General features: G+C 37.9%; 3 protein-coding genes across 4 annotated transcripts in view; 1 reads left to right on the forward strand and 2 right to left on the reverse strand.

The window, feature by feature from the left end:
* Positions 1–11605, reverse strand: part of LRRC17 (leucine rich repeat containing 17) — a 32382-nt gene extending 20777 nt beyond the window's left edge. Inside the window, exon 1 of one of the 2 annotated variants that reach the window (XM_067746017.1) lies at positions 11316–11605. The gene's annotated coding sequence lies outside the window, so the exon portion shown is untranslated. Of the gene's footprint in view, positions 1–11310 lie in introns of both variants that reach the window. The other variant, XM_067746016.1, reaches the window with a different exon arrangement.
* The window catches only part of FBXL13 (F-box and leucine rich repeat protein 13), a 194497-nt gene that overhangs the window by 92300 nt on the left and 77677 nt on the right, over positions 1–24520 (forward strand). The window contains 2 exon segments of the mRNA XM_067746011.1: positions 127–251; positions 11246–11375. Coding sequence (XP_067602112.1) covers positions 127–251; positions 11246–11375 — 255 coding nt within the window.
* FAM185A (family with sequence similarity 185 member A) overlaps positions 21362–24520 on the reverse strand; it is a 150383-nt gene continuing 147224 nt past the window's right edge. The window contains exon 9 of the transcript XR_010945401.1: positions 21362–21447. The gene's annotated coding sequence lies outside the window, so the exon portion shown is untranslated. The remainder of the gene's footprint in view (positions 21448–24520) is intronic.

Below are 24520 nucleotides of genomic sequence, written 5' to 3' on the forward strand. Positions count from 1 at the left end.
AATTTGATTTATAAATGATAACAGAGACTATGAAGAGACCAAGACTCGCATATACTTTTTTGGAGTAGGGAGTGAGATAATAGAGAGATAATAGGGAAATAGCAAAGCCTGTTAGACTTTGATAAGATTCTTCCCTGTGTTTTTATGCACGATGAATCAATGAGATACATCTCTGAGAGCTGTCCAGGAGTCCTGTATCTCAATCTATCTAACACAACTATCACCAACAGGACAATGTGACTCCTCCCGAGGTAATGCTTGTGTTATCTGTATTACACTGAAAATAGTTATGCTCCTCTAGGCTCTGACTTGCTCTAGTATTCCCCAAAGGCAGTGATCCTTTTACTAACACCCCACCACCTTGGTACCCCTATTCTGATAACAGGACTGCTTTCAAGTCCCCAAGCTAGTGCCTAACCTCTCCCTCCTTAGCCTTGCCTTGGCCGGTATTTGGGGGTCACTCTTGTAGCAGTTTGCCCAGTAGGTTGAGTTAGGCTCTGCCTATCTCTTTCTGGTCCTCGTTCCTGGGCTTTGGAGCCTGGCCCATCAATCCCAGTCCAGTGTTTGGACTTCTCTACAACAGAACCCCAATATCCTGCCTCCTTAGACCCTGAGCACTGCAGAGCCAGGTTCCCTGTTGCCATGCTCTGGTTACCTGTTGGGACCCCCATCACCTCCAGGAAACCTGATGCTTGCGTTTTTTTGATCTATGGACTGTTGACAAGCCAGCACTTCTTTGGAGAAGAAGGGAAAGGAGAATATAAGACATCACTAAGAGTTGACAGAATATTCAATTTTATCAAAAATTTACGTCATTCAATTATTCTTTATTTTCACCAAGAAAAAGACTAATCAGGAAGAGTATATGCTCATATTGGGAGAGATTCAAAACAGTTTTCAAACTACTGTGAAAGAATGAACCATTTTTGAGAATGTAACTTTTTTGAGATCCTTCGAAAAATAACAGTGAGGCATTTAGAGAAGCTTAAACAGAGAAAATTATAGGTGGTAATTTTCCTTATCTTTTCTCTCTAACCATTTTCTGGAAACATGCAAGACTAAAAAAGGTGGTAACATATTTGCTTTATCTCATTAATTGACTTTCCATATGCTAGTCAGTCAAATCTATCAAACATTTCCTTTGAAATTTTTCATGAGTCTTTTAAAAAATAGAGGGTTTTCCTCCTTCCAGGCATTTGATATACATTTATTTTTTTTCTTGTATGATGTTTTTTTGGTACGCGGGCCTCTCACTGTTGTGGCCTCTCCCGTTGCGGAGCACAGGCTCCGGACGCACAGGCTCAGCGGCCATGGCTCACGGGCCCAGCCGCTACACAGCATGTGGGATCTTCCCAGATCGGGGCACGAACCCGTGTCCCCTGCATTGGCAGGCGGACTCTCAATCACTGCGCCACCAGGGAAGCCCTATGATTTGTTTTTATTTAAATTTATAATCAACCTAGAATTAATTTTGGTAGATAAATGAAGCAGTGATCTAACAGGTTCATCAAACTATGACTTGTGCAGCCCAAAGCCTGTTTTAGTGCAGTCCATGAGCTAAGAATATCTTTTTTTTCACATCAAGAGTTGTTAAACCCTTGGGGATAGTGGGGCAGGGGAGGGGGAGAGATAAATTACGAGTTTGGGATTAACATATACACACTACTGTATATAAAACACATGAACAACAAGGACCTACTGTATAGCACAGGGAACCCTATTCAATATCTTTTGATAACCTATAATGGAAAATAATCTGAAAAAGAATGTATATATGTATACTTGTATGTATAACTGAATCACTTTGCTGTACACCGAAACTAACACACTGTAAATTAACTATACTTCAGTAATTAAAAAAAAGAGTTGTTAAATAACTAAACAATTATTCCAGCATCATTTATTGAATAAAAATTTCTCAAGTGATGTGTGATACCTCTTTATATATCTAAAATTTTTATATAGGTAGTACATACTAAAAACTCATCACCTTCTAATGTTTTTGTACATGTTACTATCATCTATGTTCTAGAGGTTATGACCATTGTATCTGTATGGTTAAAATATTACAGCACTGTGCATCTCTTCCCAACTCCATGTTCAGTGACCTCTCTCATTGGTAGCTTAGAACCAGCCAAAATGGGAGTGTTCTGTACCATGAAAAATGCCATACAATACAAATTAGGGTTTGATTTATTTTTTTGTTGATTGTTTAGACTGGAGAAGACAAGATAGCAGATTAAAAGTGTGTCATGTCTGCAACCTACAGAATGGGAGAAAATATTTGCAAACGATGTGACCGACAAGGGCTTAGTTTCCAAAATATACAAACAGCTCATACAAGTCAACAACAAAAAAACAAACAACCCAATCCCAAAACGGGCAGAAGACCTAAATACACATTTCTCCAAAGAAGAAATACAGATGGCCAATAGGCACATGAAAAGATGCTCAACATCGCTAATTATTACAGAAATGCAAATCAAAACTACAATGAGGGCTTCCCTGGTGGCGCAGTGGTTGAGAATCTGCCTGCCAATGCAGGGGACATGGGTTCGAGCCCTGGTCTGGGAAGATCCCACATGCCGCGGAGCAACTAGGTCCGTGAGCCACAACTACTGAGCCTGCGCATCTGGAGCTTGTGCTCCACAACAAGAGAGGCCGCGACAGTGAGAGGCCCGTGCACCGCGATGAAGAGTGGGCCCCACTCACCGCAACTAGAGAAAGCCCACGCACAGAAATGAAGACCCAACATAGCCAAAAATAAATAAATAAATAAATAAATTAAAAAAAGGTAACTATCAGAAATCAACAATTAAAAAAACTACAATGAGGTATCACCTCACAGTCAGAATGGTCATCATTAAAAAGTCTACAAATAACAAATGTTGGAGAGGGTGTGGAGAGAAGGGAACCCTCCCACACTGCTGGTGAGAATGTAAGTTGGTGCAGCCACTATGGAAAACATTATGGAGGTTCCTCAGAAAACTAAAAACAGAATTACCATATGATCCAACAATCCCATTCCTGGGCGTATATTCAGAGAAAACTATAATTCAAAAAATACATGCATCGCTATTTTATAGCAGCACTATTCACAATAGCTAAGACATGGAAACAACCTAAACGTCCATTGACAGATGAATGGTTAAAGAAGATACATAATACAATGGAATACTACTCAGCCATAAAAGAGAATGAAATAAAGCCATTTGCAGCAACATGGATGCAACTAGAAATTACCATACTAAGTGAAGTAAGTCAGAAAGAGAAAGACAAATACCATATGATATCACTTATATGTGGAATCTAAAATATGACACAAATGAACCTACCTATGAAACAGAAACAGAATCACGGACATAGAGAACAGACTTGTGGTTCCAAGGGGGCAGGGGTTTGGGGGAGGGATGGAGTGGGAGGTTGGGGTTAGCAGATGTAAGCTTTTATGTATAGAATGGATAAGCAACAAGGTCGTACTGTATAGCACAGAGAATTATATTCAATATCCTATGATAAACCATAATAGAAAATAATATTAACAAAGAATGTATATATATGTATAACTGAATCACTTTGCTGTAGAGCAGAAATTAACACAACATCGTAAATCAACTATACTTCAATAAAAAATATTGAAAAAAAGTATGTCATGTCTGTAGCTGCAACATTATGATTAGCACAAAAAAGGTGAGGAAATATCTTTTCAGTACTTGAAAACTGTCACATCATTGATGGATGAGTGAAATCTGGACATAAATCTTTGTGGTTTTATTTTTGTCTTACCCATTAATATAAATAAAAATATTCATATTGGAATTATACCCATTCCTCAAGCTTTTGAACTTTATTTTTTGGTTAAAAAAAAGAAATACATCAGAGTGAACAATTTTATTCTTCCTTTATGTGCACATAGGAGAAGACAAAAGTACTAGCTATATTTATGAGTTTGGCAAAAGTCAATGAATGAAAACATTGTGTGAGAATCAACTGATTATATGAAATTAGCAATAAACAGTATTGTGTATGTTATTATTTGTAAGTTGTGTGCTGTACATCTTTTATATATGTAAAATAGTTAATATAAAATAGTAAGAGGTGGGCTTCCCTGGTCACGCAGTGGTTAAGAATCCGCCTGCCAATGCAAGGGACACGGGTTCGAGCCCTGGTCCGGGAATATCCCACATGCCGTGGAGCAACTAAGCCCGTGAGCCACAACTACTGAGCCTGTGCTCTAGAGCCCACAAGCCACAACTACTGAGCCCACGTGCTACAACTACTGAAGCCTGCGCACCTAGAGTCTGTGCTCTGCAACAAGAGAGGCCACTGCAATAAGCCTGCGAACCGCAACAAAGACCCAACGCAGCCAAAAATAAATAAAATTAAATTAAAAAATTTATTTAAGAAAATAGTAAGATGTACAAATTTACAGTAAACATATATACATTTATATGCATACATGTTTTTGAAGAACCAGCTGTAAGATATTTACCAGTATGTCAATAATTAAAGGTAAAATAAGTTGGGAATAATCCATATTTTTATAATATTTAGTCTCCCTATCAGGAACATAGTATACTTCTAAAATTTTTCTTTCAAATGTTCTTAAATGTCTCAAAATTTTGTTTTATTCACATGGATAGTCTGTGGTGTCTTTTTCATTGCCATTGTGAATAGTATCCTTTCTGATTATGATTTCTCATTATATTTTCTAAATGGTTACTTTTGGACTTGGGCCTGATGTACCTGTATCTTTTTAAACTTTTCATTTGTATGATTTGATTTCTTTCCTTTTTAAATAAAAAATAGAGCTATGAAATTACTTCTAAAGAAGAACTTAGGCAAAGCTTATAAGATTTGATAAATATTGTTCTCATTTTCTAACCAAACTGTTGTATATTTGATTATATGTTGATTACCACTTTGACCTAATAATTATTTAGAAGAGGATTTTGGGTTTCAAATTGTTGAAGTTTCTTAATTAAGCTTATGTTTTTAATTCTAGTTTTTTACACTGTGGTCAAGAAATGTGGACTGAATTATTTCTACTTTTTGAAATTTATTGAGATTTCTTGGTGGACTAGTTTATATACTCAATTTCAGTAAATCATCCATGAATGTTTAAAACAAAAGAGTTTCTTTCAGAGAACATTTCTAGGTGTATATGCACATATATGTATAAATTCTCGATATGTCATAGATAAGTGATATATTAGTTGCCTATTATGACAAAGCTTCTATTAATTTATTTTTGTTATTTTACATGTAAAGATTAATAAGTAGTATGTTTCATTATAGATTGTAGCAGTTGTTCACATAAAATTATATTTTTTATCCTGGTTGATATTTCTTTGCCTTAAATTCTTTTTAATCTGTTATTTATACAGTCACGTTTGGTTTCTTTTGTGGAATAACTTTATGTATACCCATATTTTTAACCTTTGTGTTGCTGTATTTTAGGTTTATCTTTTACATGCAGCACATAGCTAACTTCTATTTTTAAAAATTTCAATCTCTTTGCCTTTTTAAGAGGGAAGTTTAAAAGACTAATATTTCTTGTCAAAACTGAGTGTATGGTCTTATTTTTATCATCTTGCTTTATGTTTTAGATTTTTTTATTTTTTATGTTACTGCACTGTACTCATCTTTTCTGCCTTTTGCTATAAAAGTGTTATTTCTATAATCTGAATGCATTTCAAAGATATATGCATATTCTCTTGTGTATTCTAACTAGCGGATATTTGTATGTTTTTTAAAAACATGCTTTAACATGCATTTCTCTAATTATCAAAGTCACAATGAAACAGTAACTTTGGCTCCCCCTGTGTTAGGCAAGAGATCTGATACACTTTAATTCTCCCTTGAACTTGATGTTCTTCTACTTCCACGCACCTATATGTAAATACCTATTAATTGTGATTTTTGTTAATCATTTAACTTTCCTTTTAATGTTGATTTTTGGTGTTTGAACTCAACATTGTAATCATATTTATAATGATTATGTAGTCCTAACTCTAGGTTTAACATTCATTGATGGTCCATTTGTTCCACAATTTCCTTATTCTTTAATTTTGATTTTGATTCACCCTATGATGACTGGAAATATAGTTTTAAAAACTCTTTATCTGGAAAGATGTGCAAGTATTAGATTTTCAGTCATTACTTTCTGAAGATGACTTTCTGTTGTCTTGAAGGATGAACAACAAATTCTCTTGGTGTATGGTTCTTGAATCATGTCCCTTACTCTATCCTTAAAACCCTACAAATGTTGTTCCATAATCTTTACTATTTCAAGTTAAAGAGAAGTCTAAAGCCAGCCTGATTTTTCTCTTCCTTTGTTGGTAACCTATATTTTTCTGCCAAGATGCTGGCATGAACTTCCTTTTCTCTGAGAAATTAAAAACATCTTCCAAACTTAACTGTGTTCTTTCAATTAACTTTTCCTGGAACATAGTAAACCTTTTGAACATTAAAACTTAGATTTTTCTCAGCCAAGGAAGGTGTTTTTCTCTTCCTTCCTTCTTTTTTTTTTTTAATAAATTTATTTATTTATTTACTTTTGGCTGTGTTGGGTCTTCATTGCTACGCCCAGGCTTCCTCTAGTTGTGGCGAGCGGGGACTACTCGTCGTCATGGTGCACGGGCTTCTCATTGTGGTGGCTTCTCTTGTTGCAGAGCACAGGCTCTAGGTGCGTGGGCTTCAGTAGTTGTGGCACATGGGCTCAGTAGTTGTGGCTCACGGCCTTAGTTGCTCCACAGCATGTGGGATCTTCCTGGACAAGAGCTCGAATCTGTGTCCCCTGAATTGGCAGGCGGATTCTTAACCACTGCGCCACCAGGGAAGCCCTCTTTTTTTTTTCTATTAATTAAACTAAAGTCTTTATACAAATTTCATCAAGTTTTCCACTCATGTCCTTTTATTTTTGCTCTAGGATCCAATGTAGGGTTCCATATTGCATTCAGTTGTCATTTCTCCTTAATCTCCTCAAATCTGTGCCAGTCGTCAGTAGTTCCTTGTATTTCATGACCTCGACACTTGAAGAATACGGTTTAGTTATTTATCTTATATAATGTCCCTCAATTTGGGTTTATCTGATGGATATTTTTCTTTTTAAATGCTTCTATTCCATTTGTTCAGGTTTTATCTTAAGAATCCCCTTTTATTTTTAGATCGATTTTTATTCTTGTCCTTCAAAGCTGTCATCTTCTCTCTCATCATTTTTATTTCTGTATACATTTTCTCAGCATACTGCATTCTCTATATCAGTAGTTCTGAAAGTGTGTTCCAAGGACAGCAGTGTCTCGATAAATGTTTAATAACTGGCTGGGGTAGGGAGTAAAGGTGTTTTTTTTTTGCGGTACGCTGGCCTCTCACTCTTGTGGCCTCTCCCGTTGCGGAGCACAGGCTCCGGATGCGCAGGCTCAGCGGCCATGGCTCACGGGCTCAGCTGCTCCGCGGCACGTGGGATCTTCCCGGACCGGGGCACGAACCCGCATCCCCTGCATTGGCAGGCGGACTCTCAACCACTGCGCCACCAGGGAAACCCTAAAGGTGTGTTTTGATTTGTAGGATTTATTGATTTCTGTGATATAAATAATTCCATCATGGCCAATTTTAAGCTACCAACATGATGCCACTGAATGTGGAATTGGGAAGAGATGCTAACAATTGGTTCTCATGGGCTGGTACAAGCCAGCTCCAGAAGCACCACTGTGGAGGGCCCCTGACCGTTTCAGGAATTCTGTAGGATTCTTTGTCCTGCAATACAGAACATCACTCAGTACTTTTCTTTAGCATTTCATATTAAGATATATATGTGATGAATATATGTGCATGTATGAATGTGTGTTTATATATATAGAGAGAATATATGTGCATGTGTGTATGTATGTATGTGTGTATGTATCTATAGATAGAAAGAGAGTGGGGGGGGTGAAGAGGGAGGAGAGAGAGAAATATATATTAAAAAATCCATAAATCCATATGTGAAAATCTGAACTCTCAAAGTAGATGATTTGGGAGTAGCATATATCACAGTACAAATTATTTTTTTAACTTAAAACATCTCTTCCAACCATAGTTTGAGATAAACTTTTCTCCTAGGAAATTTAAAATAACACTACATCTCTGCATAATTTTTTAAGGACAGTTATTTTACAAATGAAGCTATACCTTTAGTGGGCAACAGATAGAAAAATAGGACCCAAAATGAGAATTCTGTTTTGATTTTAACTTCTAGTTCTTGCTATTGAGACAACACTTAGGATAAAACTAATTAATATTGATGTTTTTCGCCATATGAAAAAAATGTACATTGACTTTCTTATCTGTAATAAAAATACATTTCATAATGATTCTCTATTTTTGCTCTGCTTTCTATTGTTTCAAACATGCTTGGGTATGCAAAAGCATTTGTTAAGCGGTAAATAACCAGAGATGTGTTATTTGTTGCTGTTCTCATTGTCTCTCGTGTCTTTAGTATTTCTTTCCAGAGAAAAATGTAATTTGTTTGCCTTTCTTAGCAACAGTGATTTGCCAGTTTTTTATTTCAATATTTTTCCTCACTTCTTTGGGGACTTGCTCAGTTTTCTAAAGTTGAAAATGAGGGCTGCCCACAGCTCATGCCCATTCCAAAACAGTTTTTGCTTTGAAATATTTCCTGAATTAAACCCTCTCCATTTATTCCCATTGCCACAATCTAGGTGGCACTCTCAGCACCTCATTTGGTGCAGCATCCTGATGGTCCACTCTTGGTCTCTCTTCCCTTCAATATACTCTGCCTTATGCTGCGAGACATATCATCCTGAGCTTAGTCTTATCACGTCTTTGACATCCTTAAGGTCTAGACTCTTCCCTTACTGTCCAAAAACATTATGTTGATAATACAACATTATATAAAGCAACTATACTCCAATAAAAAAAAAACATTATGCTGACAAAGGGGCCATAGATCCATAGGTATCTATTAAGAACTCCTCGCTCAATTCTCATTTTTGGTATTTGTTAACTGACACATGCACTTAAAGAAATTGAATAATAGGCTTGGACCAGATTTGAATATGCATGATTTCATAAGTAACAGTTTCATTATTATATCTAAAGAAAGACTGACTGATATACAGAGCTTAGAAACAGGTTAGGAAGAACAGTCTTCAAATGAGTGGGCAACACATGGGAGGAACAGAAACTACGCCAGAGGCTATCAATCTCGCTAGAGTTGACAGATTACATATGGTATTACCACCATGACCAAAATGAGGGTATAGATGGCATATGAGGCCCCCCAAACTCTTAGTATCAGTTGTATGCACCACTCTTGTCAGGTGAGTACTTATTGCATTCAATGGAAGGAAGACAGTACAAACTTCATATGAATAATTCATATGTAATTATTATTTGAGGTAGTAGTAGCAACAATAACAATATATATATATTTAAAGGTTCTACCATATCCCTGCTAATATTTATCATCAAAGACCACCCTCACTATAATACTATTACATCTATGTGCTTATGTAATTGTCACATCTCTAAGAGGAAAGAGCAGATAGGATTACATCCATGTTACAGACGAGCAAACTGAGGTTCAGGAAAGCTGGAGGCCCCACAGTTGGTGAGGGTTAAAAAAAAAAAAGATAATGTTAAAATATCCACTTAACAGATGCGGAAACAATCTCTGAGAGGTTAGGAGAAGTTGCAGTAAGTGTCAGGACTGGGATTCAAATCCAATTTCATCAGATTCCAAACCCTTGTGTATTTTCCATTGTGTCATGCTGCCTGCCTCACTATTCCTTTCTCCAAATTAGAGAGCTAAACGGTTGTTAGGAATGACAACCCCCAAGAAAATTGTACTTACTCAGCTGAATCACAAGGGTATGCTTCAGGGAGAGGAAGATCGAGCATTTCCAAAGCTTTGGCAATGCTCTTAGTTAACTCAAGGGCCCCAGGAGAAGGGACGTTCTTTGGGATGTTAGTGCTCCTTTCTCCTTCAGAACCCTGCCCACCCAGCCACTGGGGAATCCAGAAGGCTTCCCTCTCCGTTCTCCTGAATCTCATGGACACAGCCATTACCAGAGGGAAATGTGTGTTCTGAGTCAAATAATTTGCTATGGAATGTGAATCATATCATATAGTTGTGTTTTTTCAGATTTGGGAAATAAATCTGATTAATGGTCAAAGCTTGCATATCTAATTTCCCATTTATGTGAAGATAAACTTTATTAGTCATTTGTGGGTTTTTGAGGGACAGAGAGTTTTCTTCCTACTTTTCATTCTTTTTGCTTTCTAATTTGCTGTTAAACCGTTACAGATCACAAACCAAAAGCACGTTTTTAATTCCATTGCAAGAGCAGGCAGTAGTGGGAATTCTTGCACTTTTATAAAATGCCAGGCTTAGGAGGGCTTTGAAAATCATCCAGAGTGTCCTCAAACCGTGAGCCCTTGCACAGTAGTACAGACTCGTCCTGAAGACCCTCTTTTTTTTCTGGAAGCTCTCATTTTGGTCATGGTGGTAATGCCATAGTTAATCTGTTTCAACTCCAGTGAGATTGATAGCCTCTGACTGTAGTTTTTATTCCTCTCATATGTTGCCCACTCATTTGCAGACTGTTCTTAACCCATTTTTAAGCTCTGTATATCAATGTCTTTCTTTATCCATAATAATGAAACTGTTACATACAAAATCATGCACTGTTACAAAAAAATCTATTTTTTTCAAGCCATTTGCTTACCATGTCCATTTTAAAAGCCTGTTATGTTCAACTTTGCCTCCTTTCTGCCCCAAATCCTAACTCTCATGTAACAGTTAATCGCCACTTAAATGTTTACAAAGGGTTTGTCCTCCTAGACATTTTATATGTTATTTTGGTGCTCCAAAGATAAAACCTAAATGCAACAATAACACAAACTCTGAAACTGCTTTCAAACACTAACTTCCAAACAATAGGAATGCACAAACCTCCCCCACCCCCAAAGCTTTATCCTAATCAGCTTTCTTAAAAATCTAGACAAATCTTTAATTATTTTCATTTGAAATGTGATTATGCATTATCTGATATGCTACTGCAATCTCCTTTACTTAACAGGAAGAGTATTAACAGTAAAGTTCAACTCTTGAATATCTGTAAGGAGAAAAGATTAATTTACAGTTTTGCTTCTCTTTGTCATAGTGGCTTAACAAAGATGTAAGAAAACAACAAAAGTATAATCCCTTTCCTTCCTCTCTTCTCTCGCCCTGTCTTTTCAGGTACTTCCACAGTTTACAGAATCTTAGTTTGGCTTATTGCAGAAAGTTTACAGACAAAGGTTTACAGTACCTGAATTTGGGGAATGGATTCCACAAGCTCATCTATCTGGACCTTTCCGGCTGCACCCAGGTTTGTCTTTCAGCCTTCTCTTTCCTGCAGCAGGCGAAGAAGTCCTCCAGAGAATGAGAACGGGCTATATCCAGCCCTCATGTTATACTAACGCTGTGCACAGACCGCAGCACACTTTTTGGAGGTTTTAAATTACATGGCCACAGCTGCTTAAATTTTCCCCAGGATCGCTACTATAGGCTCTTGGCTTCCTTCCACTGGAGTGCCACATCCACTAACAGGCAGAGTTCATTGGATGATGAAGCAGAACACGTCTGTGTGGATACTCTGAGCACAGTTATAATACCAGAGTCCAAATCTTGAAAACTTTTTAGAATTGATACCAAGATACAAACAAAGAAAAACATTTTGTGGGGAGAATTTGCAAAGAACTTCCTGAAGAGTCAGTTTGCTCTCACGTGGGCCCTCAGAGAGTAAATAGTATTGGGTAAGATGCTACAAGTGATAAATGCATGAAAGGAAATACACAAAGATTATGATTTTATTTATTTATTTTTTATTTGTTTTTATTTTTGGCTGTGCTGGGTCTTCCTTGTTGTGCGCAGGCTTTCTCTAGTTGCGGTGAGCGGGGGCTACTCTTCGTTGTGGTGCGCGGGCTTCTCACTGCAGTGGCTTCTCTTGTTGCAGAGCACGGGCTCTAGGCGCACGGGCTTCAGTAGTTGTGGTGCACAGGCTTCAGTAGTTGTGGCACGCGGGCTCTAGAGTGCAGGCTCAGTAGTTGTGGCACACGGGCTTAGTTGCTCTGTGGCATGTGGGATCTTCCCGGGCCAGGGATCAAACCCGTGTCCCCTGCACTGGCAGGCAGATTCTTAACCACGCCACCAGGGAAGCCCAAAGATTATGATTTTAAAAACTGCATTATATCCTTGGGCTAAATAACATGACGATTTGAGGTCTATATGGGGAAATATTTAAGTTTGAAGGAACAAGACTAAGGAAAACTGGGCAGAAAAGAGTGTGGAATTGTGGAGGGTAGGGCATGGCACTTTGGAAGCAGTTACTACCTCCCTGATAGTTTCTTCTGCTCTGTTTTGTTTGATTTCAGTCATGATTCTTTTAACTTTTCTTTCACCTCTCTGTGTATTTTATTGATATTTGTGTCATAGAATGTTCATCATTCTATGAGACTAATAACACAAATGAGAACTGTTACTATATGCCAGGCACCATGTTGACTGTCATACAGATCAAATTTACTGCTCATATAAATGCTGTGCAGTATGTATTTATCATGCCCATTTAGACATGAAAAGACCAAGGCTCCCAGGGCTGCACGGCTGGTGAAAGCACATGGTACTGGTACAGTTATAAGCAGGTAGATTCCCTGGAAGGAATACAGGGACAGAACAGATTTCTCCTCCAAGTTCTTGAATGGACAGAAATCTTACATAGCACTACTACTGGCATATCATGGTTTCCTGGTACACCACACAGTGGAGAGGATGTAAGGGAAAGGAGGGGGGGACGTTAAGCTAGGGCTGAAATGGCTAGAAGTTGCATTTGTTTAACATCCAATTTACTGCGATATAGCTTGCTAAGCATCAACATCTACCATCACTCTGTGGCCAAGATGGCCTTAATGTTCCCTCCAGATGGACAAAACTTCAGACAGGCTTCTTCTGGACTCTGGACCCCTGACCTCCCTTTTCTTAGAGCGTTTACTTTAGAAAACTTGTGGTTGTACATTCTTTCTCTGCTCCCGTTGAGATGTAAAGCCCTTAAAAAGCTTCTTGCCAGTTTTACAACCCAGGAATGTCTTCCTCAAAGACCTGGGAGCCAGCCTTTAATATGTAATCATCAAGAGAGAGAGCATCAGTATCTCCCAGTCTCTGTGGGAGGATGGGAGCCTAACTTCCATATGGATGTCAGTTAGCAAACACAGAGGCCTAATCACAAAGGAAGAATACCTGCAAATTCAGAAATAACTCAATGTGCTTGACACATCTAACTGATCAATCTCTCCCCTAAAGATACATGCTCCAGTACTTTTTTTAAAATTAATTTTTATTGGAGTTTAGTTGATTAACAATGTTGTGTTCGTTTCTGCTGTCCAGCAAAGTGAATCAGTTATACATATAGATATATCTGCTCTTTCTTAGATCCTTTTCTCATATAGGCCATTACAGAGCACTGAGTAGAGTTCCCTGTACTATACAGTAGGTCCTTATTAGTTATCTATTTTACATACAGTCGTGCCTAGCTTACCTCAGTGCTTCCGAACCCTCTGCACAGTGTGACTTACCTCCTTGTTCTTCTCAGTTTCCACCAGGTAATTATTATAGCAAAAACACACAACACATGCACAGACACACAAACACTCATACACATGTCCTAAGGTTAAATATTTTCAGACACACTAAAGTCAAAATGAGAGGTTTCAAATTGATGACCCTCTGGCTAGATATATATTCAAAACATATAGACACAGTCTGTCTTTAAATTTTGAGCCAACATTTGGAATTTTGGAGTTTTCAAATAAAAATCTAGACTTCAAGCTTCTCTTAAAAAACCAGAAGAACTAGCAAAATTGGGCCTGCTTTCCCACATGGCAACAAAAGGCTGGAGCTGAGTCAGCCTCACCCCCTTGAGATGGCGCCCTCTCCTCAGTATGCCGCCCTCTCCTCCACTCAGTAACGTCCACACATGCACTTACTCTGGAACTGCTACCACTTCACTGCATTGCCTGCCTGCCTCAGTAGGTATTTGAGTTTGATCTGAATGTATTTCTAAAGAATAGATTTCTTTTCCTAACTGACCCTTAATTTGTAAGTCTCAAACCACAGTGACATTAGTATTTCACATCATTATGCAAAATAATGTTTTTTTTTGTTCATCCGTCTTCCATTTGCATTTGTTCATTTAATAATTTAATTACTCGAGAGATTTAACCCTAGGTGTCAGGCACTGGAAATCGTACCATTTGAAACTTTATAAGAAATGGGCTCATTATGAACCACAGATATCTTAATAATGGCTGCTGCTGTAACTTCAGAGAATCAGTGAATCTTGGATGTCACTGCTTCTGAGGGACTTATTAAGTCTTTTGAGGAGGCTCCATCTACCTCCCTAGTCTGGGTGTGAGGATAGTTTCACCCTTCCAGACCTACTTGCATTGATATGACAGTATAAAATGGTTTCAAAGAAGGAAAGTTGACTATTCACAGGTTTTTCAGGTTCTTCCCTTGGAAAGTAAAATGTATTTTCTTCTTATGTTTGGAATTTTGCACTATGAAGTCATGTGTTAGTATATCTGATCAAGGAAAAAGGCCCTAATAAAACAAAAAGTTGAGAATAGAAGCTTACAATGAAATGCTTTACACTGGTGTTTATTGAGTGCCTACTGCATACTGGGCACCATGATGAGTCAAATAGCATCTCTGTCTTTTGGAAGCTCTGGATTAACATAAGTGAATTATGTCAAGGGCTAAATGTTAATGCAGTCACAGCTGCCCAAAAAAGGAAAGATGTATACAGTATTGTGAAAGAATTTGAATCCATATTTGTTAGAAAAAATAAATAAGTGGATGATGGAGAACTACAAAGAAAAGTGAAAATCAATTACATATGTTTTAGAAATATTCTGCATTCTTATGGGATTGGATAAACACTGTAGGGTGCACTAAGTAATATGACCGATTTCCTAATGAGTACCAGCACTTGCACGTTCCCCTGCATGTCATCATCTTTGATGGGGTTGAGGTGATGCCTCTGCCCAGTTTCTCCTCCTTGAAAAAGCCTCTGCTCACACGTGGCCTGAACTGGGATAGGGCTGCTTCAGCGAGCTCTCTCACTATCCTCTGCAAATTTCTACCCATATACTTGCCACTTTGAGTTTTCTTTTTTCACTTTTAAAAACCCTGCTTTTTTTCTTATTACATGCTAAATGCAGAAAAATACAATAAAAAAAGGAGAAAAAGGGACTTCCCTGGTGGTGCAGTGGTTAAGAATCCACCTGCCATTGCAGGGGACACGGGTTCAAGCCCTTGTCCGGGAAGATCCCACATGCCGCGGAGCAACTAAGGCCGTGCGCCACAACTACTGAGCCTGTGCTCTAGAGCCCGCGAGCCACAACTACTGAGCCCACATGCTACAACTACTGAAGCCTGAGTGCCTAGAACCGGGGTCTGCAACAAGAGAAGCCACCGCAGTGAGAAGCCTGTGCACCACAACGAAGAGTGGCCCCTGCTCACCCCAACTAGAGAAAGCCCGTGTGCAACAAAGACCCAACACAGCCAAAAATAAATAAATAAATTAATTAATTAAAAAAAAAACAGGAGAAAAAAATTTAAATTACCTGAAAATTCATCATCAGAAATAATAAACACTACTAGAATTTCAGGGTCTTTATTCTATGCCTGTCTAGACTTTTTTAAACTGAAATGGATTATATAGTACACATATCTTTCATTTAATGTTTTATAAAGTGAATGTCTTTATTCCATTAAATATTTTTCCTGTAACTTACTTTTAATAGCTATATAGTATTTCATTGTATCAAAATACCAATATGTATTTAACCATTCATTATTGGCCTACAGTTCTTTTTTTTTGGCCTACCATTTTTTTTGCTATCATAAATAACCTGTGAGGAAAATTATTGTAGCCATATCTTTGCATATGTCTGTGTAATTTTCTGGTACAAATTTTTAGAAGTGAAATGGTCAGAGGATATAGTTATTTTTAAGGCCATCCATACCCTACAAAGATTGTCAGTTTACACTTACCATAAATATAAAATAGTTTGTTCTCTTCATAAATATATTATATATAAAAAATTTTGCCAATTTGACATTGAATATGATATTTTATATTTTCAATTTGTATTTCTTTGATTACCAGGCAAAGTTAAACCATACACAGGCACTTAATAAATATCTGTTGAATGACAGCATTCTTATCCCAACAGGCCGCCACTGTTAAAATATTTTTCAAATTAATTAAAAAATCTCTTTCAAACTGGGGAATATTGGAGATAATGTAAGTTAAGTGCCTGACACAGTTGGTGATAAAAAAAGAAAACCTATTAGTATATTTCTCTAAAAAAATTTCTTCAGAGCCTGAGTGCAACATTTTCATTATAGTAGTTTCAGAAGAAAAAAAAATCTACATTCATTTAACAAAATGATTCTGGCTGAATCAGTTGAACAAATTTAATTTGTTTGCTTTTATATTTGCTACTTACTCAAAGTTATAAAATCTAACCTTATGCCATATAATAATTTTTTAAAAACCATGTTTAAATACAATTTGGAAAGACTCTGGAGACAAAATGGTTTTATCACGTAAAGAAGGTACTCTTTCCTGTGCTCCTTTGTCATCTATAACCTGGGAGACATTTGGCGACAGTGAATGAATCCATCTTTTTCTATGCTCTAAGGAATGATGTGTGACCTAACTCATGGTAGACATTTGTCAGATATTTGTTGAATTTTTGGATTAATGTTTAGTTAAATAAGTGAAACTAATGAACCACTGTATGAGATGCTGGTAGTTTTCCTTTGTATCTCATACTCTGCTTCAAGGAACCACTCCTCTCCCTTCCCTTGTGGTTCTGGGCAACTGTCAGTTGTGGCACCTTGAAAGCAACACACCACAGTAATTGGAAGCATTGGTTCTGGGGCACCTGCATTTTAATCTTGAGTTTACTATTTACTAGGTATGGGACTGGGGCAGGTTACCTAAGCTTTCTGTATACCTCACTTTCCTTATCTATGAGATGGGGAAAATACTAGCAACTTCCTAAGTGTGTTGTGTGAATGAAATTATTTGATACATATAAGAGTCTTAGAATGATGGCTTCATATAGTAAATGCTTAGCCACCATTAGCTATTATTATTAGATTACTATTAGTATTTTCCAATGGCCGCTATCATTTGGCCCAGGCCTAGACATTCCTAAATTCCATGTGCAGTGGCTATGATTTTTCCAGGAAGAGCATGACCTTAGCAGAACTATTCAAAACTCTTTTAGGTGCTCAACATTGGGAAAAATAAATTCAGTTTTTTCTGAGGTTGCAGGGCCTGGAATGTGTTTGTGGTTCTCTTGCTCAGGAACATGGAGGAAATTTGTCTGCAATGGGAAAGAATAAAATCCTCACAAAGAGGCTGACCTTCAAGAGGGAGAGATGCTGTGTTTGAGAAGGAGAGATCGTATATTTTTGCTTAGCTGGACTTTCAGTTAGAGATACCACTAATTCCCTTTTTACCTACGCTAGTTTATGTTGGGTCATTGTGACTCAAGGAAGCTGACTGGGACAACTGTTGAGGATGTGATTCCTATTTAGCCTTTAGTTGGGGTATTGAATACTTTGATGGAAAGCCTTTCTCAAGGAAAAAACTAAGGCCCAAGAGAGGAAGTTGTGAAGGTTTCTCATAGCTCTTCACATGCTTGTATTCTACCATGTACCTGAATTTGTTGCTTTGAGCATGCCTGTGACTGACCACAAAGCAATCCTTAACACCCAAGAAACCGGATTAAATCTGCTTCCTGTTTTGCTGGCACCGACAGCTGGGACATACTGAGCAAAGGCATTCCCTAATGACTTTTTTGAGGGTAAGTATAATATACAGAAAAGTGCACAAAGTGCTATATACATGTCCTTTGGTGAACACAGAATGTGTTTCTGTTGAGTATACACATAGGAATCAAATGGGCTGGGTGAGAAGTATGTGTATGTTTGGCTTTTGTTGATATCATCGTTAGTTTCCTAAATTGGCTGTGTCAATCCTAATGATTATGATTTAGAAAACTCATGAGGATGTGATTTCTGCAGGAAAGCTAATGCTGTGGCTCTACATACTTACTCCCTATATGTACCCACATAATTTATTTTCATAGCAACACTATTGTTAAAGTGCAGTACAGCAGAGGTAGGAGAACAACGTTCAAACCTAGAGTGGGCTTCTATGCTGATGAGTACTCTTCCCTTCTCAGAAATTAGCAATAAGTATTTAAGTCATCTTATATTCACTTCCATAGCAAGCAAGCTTCATTAAACTTCCCTCTTTTCAACTATTTTAATCAAACATTTAGAATCCATCACTGGTGACTAAGTTCACTAAAAGAAAATAAGAAGAGAGGTTTAAAAATATTGTGTGTTCTCTGTGGTATTTTTCAGGAGAGGAAAAGTACTCAAGGGAAGAAACATAACCAGGGATTTCTATTTTATTTCATACTAGATTTATTTTATTTTACTTATTTTGGAACTCAGGTACCAGGAACAGATTTAATCACACTCCTCAATTCATGGCACACTTTCATCATCATTCCAGGCAAGGCTGATCTCTTGTTTTATTTATTCCCTTTTATCTACATTTCCCACTCATGTTCCCCTTTCTCTACACAAGCAAACCCTCTAATTTGTTTTATGTGGTTCCATATACAAAAAACTTTCATTTGAAAAGATACTTGTACCCCAATGATCATAGCAGCACTATTTAATAGTCAAGACACAGAAGCAACCCAAGTGCCCATCAACAGATGAGATATATATATATATATTTATATATATATACATATCACATTTTCTTAAGCCAATCATCTGTTGTGTGTATATATATATTTACAGACATATATATCACACACACACATATATATATATACACACATACACAAAGGAATATTACTCAGCCATAAAAAAGGAAATATTGTCATTTGCAGCAATGTGGATGGACCTAGAGAATATTATGCTTAGTGAAATAAGTCAGACAGCGAAAGACAAATCTATATGATATGACATATGATATGAATCTAAAAAATAATACGAACGAATATATATACAAAAGAGAAACAGGGTCACAGACATAGAAAACAAATTTATGGTTACATAAGGGGAAGGGGAGGGGGAGGGACAAATTAGGAGTATGGGATTAACAGATACAAACTACTATACATAAAATAGATAAGCAACAAGGATTTACTGTATAGCACAGGGAATTATACCCAATATCTTATAATAACCTATAATGGAATAGAATCTGCAAAAAAACTGAGTCACTATGCTGTATACCTGAAACTAACACAATATTGTAATTCAACTATACTTCAATTTAAAAAATGAGCAAAACATAAAAGTCTTTCTCTAGCAACAAAAAGGAATATATTAATATATACATATATATATCAATGTATTCTTGCATTCTTATATTGTGGTTCTGTGTGTGGATTTTAATCCTCATAAATGATATTGTGCTATAGCTCTGGCTCTTTCTCTTATTTCTGACAATGTTTCTAAAGGTGCCTCAGTCACCTCTTCTCTTGAACCCCTTAATCTCTTAATCATAGAGAGCCCCAAGGTTCAGTTTTTGGTCTACTTTTCTTCTCATCACGCACTTGGTGACGTCACCTAGATCATGGCTTTAAATATCACCTACAACAACAAACACTCATATAAAAAAAAGAATCACGCAACAAACAAAAGGTTCTAGGTATCAGACACAACAATAGAAACTGGAAAAATGGTAAGACATGTTCCCTAATCTAAAGAAGATCAAAATACAGTGGAGGAGACAGACAGGCATAAAAATTATTTTACAATGTGGTAAGAGAGGAAGTATAAATGTGGTTAAAAGCACAGACTAAAACACCAAACAGACCCAGTTTGAAATCTTAGCTTTACCTATCACTTCTAGCTGTGTATTCTTAGGTCAAATAACCTCTCTAAGGCTCAGATTCCACATATGCTAAAGGGGATAATCATAGTACCTACCTGATGGGGTTCTAGCCATAAGTAAATAAGATAATGCATGTGAACCACTTAGTAGAGTGTCTGGAACAACTATTTTAAGTGCGATACCAGATGTACATATGTACATGAGGGTAAGGAGCCTTAAAAGAGGGAATAATGAACATCCTGAGTGATCTGGAGGTTATCTGTTGAGTGGAACCTTGAGACATGAATAGGAATTCATGATTAAGAACAGGAGGGAAAGGAAAACAACATAGGAGCAAGGTGTACTCTGTAAAGAGAAAAGGCAGGAGTTAGTGTTCATGTGGGAAAATAACAGGAATGGTTGAAAGATTCTTAAGCATAGAAGTAAGGTCGGGTATCATGTCAAGATAGAGCTGAGCAAAACCTATAATATTTAGTAAGGTATGGGCAGTTTCATAGTTACAATAATCAAACACAAAGACCTGGGCTTCCCTGGTGGCGCAGTGGTTGAGAATCTGCCTGCCGGTGCAGGGGACGTGGGTTCGAGCCCTGGTCTGGGAAGATCCCACATGCCGCGGAGCAACTAGCCCCATGAGCCACAATTACTGAGCCTGCGCGTCTGGAGCCTGTGCTCTGCAACAAGAGAGGCCGCGATAGTGAGAGGCCTGCGCACCGCGATGAGGAGTGGCCCCCAGTTGCCGCAACTAGAGAAAGCCCTCGCACAGAAACGAAGACCCAACACAGCCATAAATAAATAAATAAATAAATAAAATTTAAAAAAAACAAAAAAAAAACACAAAGAACTTAGAGACCAGCAGTCCAATGCCAATTTTATATGACGAAGTGGGGTTTAAAAAATAAATTTGATTAGAAATGGAAAAAGCTAAAGGCAATTTTAAAGTCAACAAAAAAAGAGAATTATTTGAATTATAATTGAGACCACTGCTCATTCTCAGGTCATGTGATTTGAGACTCAGGTAGTACAGGAAATTATGATCCAGTTTCCATCCTTTGTCTCTTCTGATCCAACAAAATATATCTTGTCATTAAAAATCTCAAATGATGGACTACCTTCCCTAAATCTGCCTTCTACACAGGGTGTCTATGAAGCCTGGAAACATAAGTAATCTTTTACTTTTTTACAGATTGAAGATGTCTTTGACAATATTACGCATATTCGCCTATGTCTGGGTAAAGAGACACTTTCTAAACCTCTTTAGTTTTATTTTAACAATAAACTTTCATTAAGTAATTTTTTTAAATTACAAAAATAAGGAGAAAAAAATGCGGTAATCTAAAGTGGCAGGGCCACACACTCCACGTACTGGGCACTCACTCACCTTCACAAGGAGTTCGTTCAGTGAGCTCCTTCTCACTACTGTACACCGCTCCGGAGGCCTTCCCTTCTTGCCACAAGACATCTGCAGAGAAAGGGAAGACCACTGGATCAGTAAGCAGGAGCCTTTGGGAAGACAGGTTCTAATAAAGAAGAAATAGGAAGAAACTCCTCTGCGTACAAAAGAAAAAAATGTTGGAGTGGAAACTCAAAGGCGTTCTTACATTAAATCAAGAAAAAGAACTCCAATAAAGAGCTATCACAGGGCTTCCCTGGTGGCGCAGTGGTTGAGAGTCCGCCTGCCGATGCAGGGGACGCGGGTTCGTGCCCCGGTCCGGGAAGATCCCACATGCCGCGGAACGGCTGGGCCCGTGAGCCATGGCCGCTGGGCCTGCGCGTCCGGAGTCTGTGCTCCGCAACGGAAGAAGCCACAGCAGTGAGAGGCCCGCGTACCGCAAAAAAAAAAAAAGATCTATCACAGCAAAATAGAGACGAAAGACCAACAATTACCATCAACAACAGTGTGAAAAAGGTATTAACAGCATCTAGGTACAATAAAGATAGTCCAATAATAATGTCATCATCCTCAACTGCCTTCCAGCAGCAGAACAATTTTCCTTTATCTATACTCATTTTCTGTTCTCTGTATGGCTCAGGTTGACCTTTTTCGGCAGTGGCTTCCTTCTTCTCTGCCTTCCTAGCCAGTCAAAGGAAGTGTGTGAACTGCTATGAGCAGAGTTAGCAGAAAAGAGTAAGGCGAAGGTGTGGAATTTCAGTATACTATCACCAGAGCTGGAGCCAGGGAACTGAATCCCTGACTAGACAAACCGTGGTGAGAGATGAGCCATCAGCCTCCTGTCCTCAGGGACCCCTCCTTCAGACAAGCCCAGAAACCCATACAGAATTAGCCACCTGCTTCCAGCAACCTCTGCTGCAGCACTCAGCATCAGGAACAGAGCCATCACTGGGAGAAGGCTCAGAGGACAGGTTCCTGACCAGAATGTAAGGTCTGACTTTCCACTTCCTGTCTGAGGTGCTCCCCCAGAGACACTCTACAATACCAACGAATCATGTGGGTGTCTCGGGTCCTTTTATGACAACATGGCTGTGCCCTATTGAAAGCGGGTAGTGAGAATTACAGAAGCACCCTAGCTGAAAACTGTTGCCACGGGCTCTACAAAGCCAAGATCTGCAGTTCCAATGAGAGCAGAAGACTGAGTAGTGAATATCCAGACAAACCCCTCATTTTCACGTGATCTGTCAGCTCTGGCTTGTGGTCAGTTTGACTTTCCCTCTTTCTTTAGAGGACACTGGTCTGTGTCATGCATGTCTTCAGACCAGAGGTCACTAGCATCTCAAAAGTAGGATATATGGTTTTATTTCCTGTTCTTTTACTGGGGCTACAGAGTATGGCAATGGACAGTGACTTAAAAGCGGAAGGGAAGGAAATATGCTGCAGCCAACCAGCCCCCATAATCATAGAAATCTTTAATATACAGGTCTCAGAGAATGCTAATCCTTGCTTTATATCATATATAAATCCTGGACTGTATCTAGTTTTGTACCATCTGATGTCAAAAATTCAACACATGTCAATTAGAAATTTTTAAATGTAATATGGTATCCTGGACTAGATCCTAGAACAGGAAAAAAGACATTATAGAAAAACTGGTGAAACAGGAATAGAATTTGTAGTTTAGTTAATAGCACTGTAACTGTTAATTTTTTAGTTTTGACAAATGTACCATGGTTATTTTAGATGTTAGCATCAGGAGAAGCTGGGTAAGGGGTATGTGGGAAATCTCTGTATTATCTTTGCAAATTTTCTATAAATCTAAAATTATGCCAAAAAACCCAACAACACTCATATATGTATATATGTAAAATATATATAATGTATATATAAAATCATTACATATGTATATGCATAATATACACACATACACACAAATATATGCTCACATACGTATATACACATACATATATATGTAATGTATGCACATAGGAATAAGTTTATATATGTGTATATACATGTGCATGTATATGTGTTTATAGGAGTATATATGTATACAGGAGTACTTATATATGTTATATATAGAGAGAAGTAATATATGTATATATGCATGTACATATATATACATATACACATATTATGTATACATACACAGACACATATATATGATAGATAATATAGATCTTCAACCCAGAGTTCTCTCTCGAATTTTAGACTCATATCTTTTAAAAAATTTATTCATTTATTTTATTTATTTTTGGCTGCATCGGGTCTTAGTTGCAGCACGAGGGCTCTAGTTGAGGCATGCAAGCTCAGCAGTCATGGCACGCGGGCTTAGTTGCCCCGCGGCACGTGGGATCTAACTTCCCTGATCAGGGATCAAACCTGCGTCCCCTGAATTGCAAGGCGGATTCTTTACCACTGGACCATGAGCGAAGTCCCTAGACTCTTAAATCTTAAAAAAAAAAAAAAAATCCCTGTTCAAAAATGTAACTCCTTGCTCCACCTTCGGCCTTTCCTATCTCAGTTAATGACAGCTCCATGTTTACAGCTGCTTAGGCCAAAAGTCTTGGAGTCATCTGTTACAGACTGAATTGTATCTGCTCCAAATTAATATGTTGAATTCCTAACCCCTGGTATCTTAGAATGTGACCTTGTTTGGAAATAAAGTCATTACAGATGTAATTAGTTAAGATGAGATCATTAGGGTGGGCCCTAATGCAATGTGACTGATGTCCTTACAAAAAGGGGAAATTTGGACACCGACACATGCATTTACATGGAAAGCGCCATGTAAACATGAAGATAGCCATCTACAAACGAATGAGAGAGGCCTGAACCATACCCTTCCACCAACCCCGCTAACACTGTGATCTTGGACCTTTTGGCCTCCAGAACTGTTGGACAACAAATTTCTGCTGTTTAAGCCACCAGTTTGTGGTACTTAGTTACAGCAGACCTAGCCAACTAATACAATATTCTTGACTTTTTCTCTCACACTCCACATGCACTCTGTCAGGAAGTCCAGTTGACTATTACTTCAGAATCTCTCCAGGATCTGACCACTCCTCACCATTTTCACAGTTACTACCCAAGTTCAGGTCACCATCCTCTCTTGCCTGGATTATTGTGATAGCTTCCTAAC

Source organism: Pseudorca crassidens, chromosome 8 (genome assembly GCF_039906515.1).
Source record: "Pseudorca crassidens isolate mPseCra1 chromosome 8, mPseCra1.hap1, whole genome shotgun sequence".
Lineage (NCBI taxonomy): Eukaryota > Metazoa > Chordata > Mammalia > Artiodactyla > Delphinidae > Pseudorca > Pseudorca crassidens.